This window comes from Phalaenopsis equestris, unplaced genomic scaffold (assembly GCF_001263595.1).
Source record: "Phalaenopsis equestris unplaced genomic scaffold, ASM126359v1 Scaffold000291, whole genome shotgun sequence".
Taxonomy (NCBI): Eukaryota; Viridiplantae; Streptophyta; class Magnoliopsida; order Asparagales; family Orchidaceae; genus Phalaenopsis; species Phalaenopsis equestris.
Genome location: NW_018164733.1, coordinates 951399 through 958199, shown reverse-complemented (window position 1 = coordinate 958199; position 6801 = coordinate 951399). Strand labels below are relative to the sequence as shown.

At 35.1% G+C, this 6801-nt stretch overlaps 1 protein-coding gene across 1 annotated transcript; it reads left to right on the top strand.

Moving 5' to 3' along the window:
- The first annotated feature begins 2094 nt into the window (after positions 1–2094).
- Positions 2095–3546, top strand: LOC110025156 (gibberellin 20-oxidase-like protein). Its single transcript, XM_020725458.1, has 2 exons — positions 2095–2564; positions 2766–3546. The coding sequence occupies exon 2, from the start codon at positions 2773–2775 to the stop codon at positions 3418–3420; it is 648 nt and encodes a 215-aa protein (XP_020581117.1). The 5' UTR covers positions 2095–2564; positions 2766–2772; the 3' UTR covers positions 3421–3546.
- Positions 3547–6801: the final 3255 nt, after the last annotated feature.

Below are 6801 nucleotides of genomic sequence, written 5' to 3'. Positions count from 1 at the left end.
CTCAGAACCAAACCCAAATATATATATATATATATAAGGATCGGTATTTGACAAAATCCCAAATACTGATTTCCCATGCGCTAGACCCTATGATGATAGCGTGTCATGTCTTTAAATATTCGAAAACCCAGTGTCACTGGGGATCAAACCCGTGATCTGAGGGGACTTATAGTGAACCCCGCCAACCAATAGGCCACGGTAAATGCACTCTTAAAGTTTTGTTTTTCCCTTCAATGAAAATTATTACAAAATAATGTCCTAACTTAAACTTGTTTAATTACAGTAGAGATAGAAATAGTGTGAGATAAAGTCGATTGTTAAATGATGTTGGTTTCAAGCTAATGGTCTGATCATGACGATTGGGTAATGGTGGTCTGACGACGATAGCCATAGAATAATGATCAAAAGATGATGGTTGCAATATGGTGATTGGATAAAGACAGATTATGATTTCAACTAGCTAATGGTAGTTATTGCAGTCCTCAACATTTATCTTCAAGCATAATTTTAAAGTACTTTCGATCTTCAAGTTCTTTATACTCAAGAGCCAAGTCTATATTCCTTCGTGTGGCGAATGAAATTCTATTTATGATTTTAAAAATTAACATTTTAATATTTTTTGCAAAAATATCAAATAATTTCTCAGACTTTTTGCAAAAATATAAAATCATTTCTCGGACAACTCATATTAATTTATTTGATTAAAGATTAATAATTTCGCATTTATATATCATAATAACCATAAATTGTTTGATCTTTCTCATTGATTTAATTGTTGACCTCATGTTGATGCCTCGTTTAAAATCCTTGATTGCAAGACTCCTCATTTTGAAACACAATTAATGTTTTAGAAAAAAAAATTATCACACTTTGGGCTTACTCAGACTTAAATTTGATCACTTTTAATGCTATTAAATTATCTCGTTGTGACATTCAATTTGATTATAAATTCACTAAAATTTAAACTCGGATTTTCAAGTACTTCTCTAAAAGTTATCTCATCTAAAGTCCATTAAGATTAGTGCTCAAAACATATCAAACATGGCTTTGGACGAGATTAAACAAGCTTGTTTTCAACCAATATGAGACTAGAGATCAAATCATTCATTGCCTCCATGATGGCCTAATGAAAAATATGGTGATTAGCAATATAAGAAACTTTTGATAATTTTGGTTTAAGAACACATAATTTTTTTTATTTTTTCTCATTATTTTTTAAGAACACATAAACTATGATTGTTTAACGAAAGCAAATGGTAATATTAAATTTCAATAGTGTGGATTGTTCTACATTAAATCATACATGAACATTACCACAACAATGAAAATATATTCAATTGTCATATTATGTATTTTATGGGAGTAAAGTATGAGACTAGATATATAAATACATAGGGATTGAGTGATATGTAAATCTTCCAATTTAAAATCTTTATTATCCAACATTTAAACAACTTATCTTATGGGCTAGCATATCATAATCATTCAAGATATGATGATTATGATAAACACTGCAATCATGATAAAAATTCAAAAAAATTATATAATTCATGATGTGATATTTATGATCATTGATACTAAAATATTACATGCTTTCACTACTTAACACTTTTTTTTTTCACACACCCAACAACAACAACAACAACAACAACAAAGTCTTAATCCCACTACGTGGGGTCGGTTACATGAATCTTTTTTCTCCATTGCGTCCTATTTAGTGTCATATTTTCATTTAGTTCTAGTGAATTAAGATCATTTTTAATACAATAAGCCCAATTCTTCCTAGGTCTACCTCTGCCTTTCTTAACACAAGTCGAATTTAAAACATCTACTCTCCTAATCGGATCATCTAATGGTCGACGTTTAATATGACCAAACCATCTAAGCCGACTTTCTCTAATTTTGTCTGTCACAGGAGCTACACCAACCCTATCACGAATATATTCATTCCGCATTTTGTCTTTTTTTCACACACCCATATGTGCTAAATCTTAAACTCGAAGAAAGCTCTCAGCCATTAGGCCAAATAGAGTGCAACAAAAAATGATAGAATTGGGAAGTAACAATCAACTAATTTCCGAGGAATTTGTCCATTAATGCTTAGCTAAGAGAAAAAAAAAAGAGGACTTTCTTATATTATATATAGACATCAACATAGCTGAAGAAACACTGAAACCTTCTACCCTCCCATCTCCCCACAATACCATGGATGATTATTCAAGGACTCAACTTCAGCTTCCTCTCATAGATATATCTCAGCCCCTCAACTCTTCTTCGCTCACCACCCTTTCCCAAGCTTGCAGAAACTAGGGCTTCTTCTACATCAAAAACCATGGCATTTCCAAGGATTTGTACACCAAATTCTACAACTTTTCAGATAACATTTTGAGCCTTCCACTGGAAACCAAACTCAAGTTAGGCCCCTCCTCCTCTCTCAAAACCTACACTCCACATTTCGTAGCATCGCCGTTCTTCGAGAGCCTTCGAGTCTCCGGACCCAACTACTACTTGTCCGCAAAGAGATCGAGTGATGTCCTCTTTGACGCCCCAAAGCATGACCTTTGGTAGGTGCAGATGTATTCCATCATCCTACATAATAATATCAATCATGAACATTATTCTCAAGGGAAATTTACATACTTAGCACAGAATTCTTATGCATTTACATATCTCACACTTAAACCTATAAATTTAAATACAAAGCAATTTGGTGCTTTAAATCTATGCATGAAAAGGTTCTTAAATGATATTTTCGATGTCAACAGCAGATCGATGCAGATGTATGGAAATAAGATGATGGAACTATCAAAACAGCTTATGACAATTCTCTTGAGGTGTCTGGGTGATGGTTTTGATGCAAAGTATTACGAATCTGAGTTCGGTCGGTGCCATGGATACATGCGGATCAACAGTTATTCGGCGCGAGGGAACACAGAGCCCAAAGATTCACCTCCAAAGAACACAGAGTCTGAAGAAATTGAAGGTCTGGGAATGCACACAGACATGAGCTGTCTAACAATTTTGTATCAGGATGAGGTTGGTGGGCTTCAGGTTAGAGAAAAGGATGGGAAGTGGATGGATATAAAGTATAGTGAAGGAGAATTGGTTGTAAATATTGGAGATTTGTTGCAGGCTTGGAGCAATGGAAAATTCAGATCATCTCAGCACAGGGTTGTGTTGAGGAAGCCAAGCAGCAGAAGGCTTTCTGTGGCTTTCTTTTGGTGCTTTGAGGATGAGAAAATGATTGTGGCACCAGATGTTGGGGAGGAGGAGAGAATCTACAGGCCATTTGTTTGTGGAGATTATATAAAATTTAAAGTGATTAGCGAAAAAGGGAGGTTTGATAAGGTTAAGTATACTATTGATGATTTTGTTGAAATTGATGCTACTGCAGAATTGATGAATAAGGATTTCATGTAGTTGGCAAAGCACTGCACATTTTCTTCATAGATTGTATGCGCACATTCTGCATTGTAATCGGTGATATTTATGTTTCAGCTATGTAGTTTCAATTTTAAGATGTTAATAAGTATGGTGATTTGAAAATATGATGCAAATGTTTAAGGAGAGTGGTTTGATATTCGTAGAATAAAGGGCAGCGGAGAAAGTGGAGCAAAGTATTGCAGATGATTTTGTTTTGATTTAATGTAGCATTCATGATAAAATGTGATGATATACATTCCTTTGCAGAAAGGAAACGAGATACTGCCTTATTTGCAATATGTAAATTTGTACTGCAAAAATTTTCACAGTTTAAAAGCTCAAGAAAACTTTGGTGGAATTACAAGAATGGAATTGAAATTTCAAAAAGGTATTTACATACATACAAATAATTCTCAATTGTATCTACATATCTACCACCTAAAATTCGATATTTACAAGAGAGCTAATCAATGGAAAAGTGATGAAAAATACACAAAGGCAGGCACATTCAATGTAGGCATGACAGGCATTGTTGCATTACTATTACAAACTTCTACTCAATAAAAAAGGCTACTATTAGTGAGGTCTAATTAAATCATTCTTCAGATAGGCTCTACAGACTCATTTTCAGAAATTGATTATTCAAATAGTTCCTCCACGTAGCGTTTCAGTAAACTTTACTTGGCTGTGCAGTACTTTCTACATTTGGCTTTGGCCCACAAGAAAATGTTGGTTTTCACATCCAAGTTGTCGGAGAATATAGAAAGTATACAATGCAAAAGTAAAAATTTCAACTATGAAATCATATGCTACAGAACAGCTGCTGATGTGGAAAGAATCCTCTTCTAATTGCACAAATGGCCAAGTTTTAATTGAATTGGAGAAAATAAATAGTTCCTCCACTTACAACTAGTGAATGATCAATCATTACTAGTGCAATCAATACACCGCCTAACTCGCTAGTTACAAAAATTGGAAGGATTCTAACATCCCAAGTTTATCAGCCACGCCAAACAATTTCATGACAGCAAAAGCACAAATTTGGGAAACTTATCAATCTTTTATAGAGAATTCTAACGTTGTTTTTATTTTATTTTATTTTGCCTATTAAGACAACATTTACTTTGTGGAGATATTTTCTCTCTATGGCAAATTTGGATAGATGCATTATCAAACATTGCTGAGGAAAATAAAACATATAGTTCAATATCAAATCATAAGCTTGTTTTTTAATGGATTCTAGCCAAAGGAGGAAGATTCTTCATATTATAAAGAAAAGGTGGTACATTAAGCCTTCAGAATTATTTAATGCTAAGAGTGTACATTCGATTAGTTTGAATGGATTGGTTGACAAAATTAATAAACTAACAGGTTTTGGGTCTAAATTTCGAAATGCTAAACTGACCAAACTATACTCAGAACCAAACCCAACCAAAACCATAATGTAGATTGCATAATACCATTTAATTTTTGTTTGACAAATTTTAGAATTTGGAAAGTTAAATGAGAAATTTTGTTTTTCACGTTGTTTTTTTCTTTATTTTATTATAACCAAACAAATTGTAACATGAAAAGAACATACTTAGCAAAAGCCTCCAAATTCCCTAATATTAAACTGACCAAACTATACTCAGAACCAAACCGAAACTGCAATGTAGTTTGCCTTGTCCAACTCAGTTCTTGTTTGACAAAAAATTTAGTATTTGGAAATTAAAATGATAATTGGAAACGATGCAAGCTCGTTGAAGGTAGTGGAAACATTGCAACCTCTTGTCTTCTCATAGTAGTTAGATTGACACCGTTGAAGGTAGTGGAAACTTTGCAAGCTCTCGAAAAGTCAATCATGTAGGTGTTATCATTCCAAAGCTTATCCTGATAGAATAAGTATTTATTCACTTTTGGCACAACTTGAACTAGAGCTGCAAAACATAGATTCTCACGAGCCCAATCCCAAGTAAGTAAATCTATAACTTGCTTCTCCCAATCATCGTACTAAATTGGATGCATCTAATAAACAATTTTGTCACGAAGAATCAACTCGGATGAAATATATGGCAGGTGGAACCACAATGAAAAGTATAACACTCTGGAGAAACCTCTCCTCCGGTAATTTTCGTCCCCACCAAGCTCCAAAGATAGCTCCCAAAGTTGTGGTTCATCCATCCTTCCTGATCCTCTGTATGGGGATACATTGTTGAATAGATTTTAACACCCAACCGACTCCATATAGTCTTCCAAAAGTGGCACAAAAGAGCCTCATCTATGACATATTAAGCCACTTTCAGCAGAAGCAACTCACGAAGGAGTCTATTTATTTGAAAAGTTTGAATTTATCTCATATGGGATTCACGAGTGTTTAGTGTCAAGTCCTGGGACTTAGGACCGTTTTGGACAAACAATGTGAATTCTATTGGAGTCCCCCTTATGACCTCAGCTTGAAGCTTTTCTCCTTCATCAGTTGGAATCTGGTTCTCCTTTGCGTCATCATCTTCGTCAGTATCTACTATGTAATTGCTCCGTCCTTCAACAGCACCCCGCTCAATGAAATATATCACCACCCTGGTTATGCAATCTGCTTCAATATGCCCAAATTTGTGGCACTTAAACACTTTATGGTTGGGACAGATTTAGAAATACTGGTCTGCTCCACCTTTTCCCTATCCTGAATATGTTTCTCATCAGGTGGGGTCAGCTTGGATGATTTGTTGGGTATACTCTGACTGTAAGATTCTGATTTTGAAACTTATTTGTAAGATGTGGTGGTCGTCCGGTGATATGGTTTCTCCACTTTTGAAGCTAGAGTCTGAACTTCTGGTCTATATCGAGCCGGTGAATAGTAGCGTTGCATCTCCCATTTCATCTTGGCCACAGATAGTGACCTTGCATTTTCTTTCACGCCGACAAATGTGTTTCAAATTTTTGCACCAAAAAAACACACTCTTCTTTAACTGGCTCATAACCAGCTTCAACATCTCGTCTGGTGGGACGCCCTGGCAAAGACACATTACAAGGTCCCATAGCCATTCAACAAATTCTTCTGGATTCATGGGACATCAAAATATGACAAATCTATATTTACTTCAAAATTTTGACTTCTAAGATATTTCAAGTCACAACTTCGAGGTAAATGTTCTTCATCCTAGGAATCCACATGATAGAAGTACACTCCATTCCTTCAACCTAGCAAGTAAGTGTTGTGGTTATTAGTGAACTATTCGGATTGCCTCCTCTCGAAGGTGGAAAGCCTCGGTTGTAGTTAGCGGGTTTCCCACTGTATATCCTCCCTAGAAATCTATTAGACACCTCTTTGTAAATTTCTCATAAACGGCATCGTGTCCTTTCCACTCTATCTGGCTTCCGACAATTATCTTCTTAGCG

Bases quoted from the DNA above. Each gene is read 5' to 3' on its own strand.
- LOC110025156 (XM_020725458.1), top strand. From the start codon at position 2,773: ATGCAGATGTATGGAAATAAGATGATGGAACTATCAAAACAGCTTATG.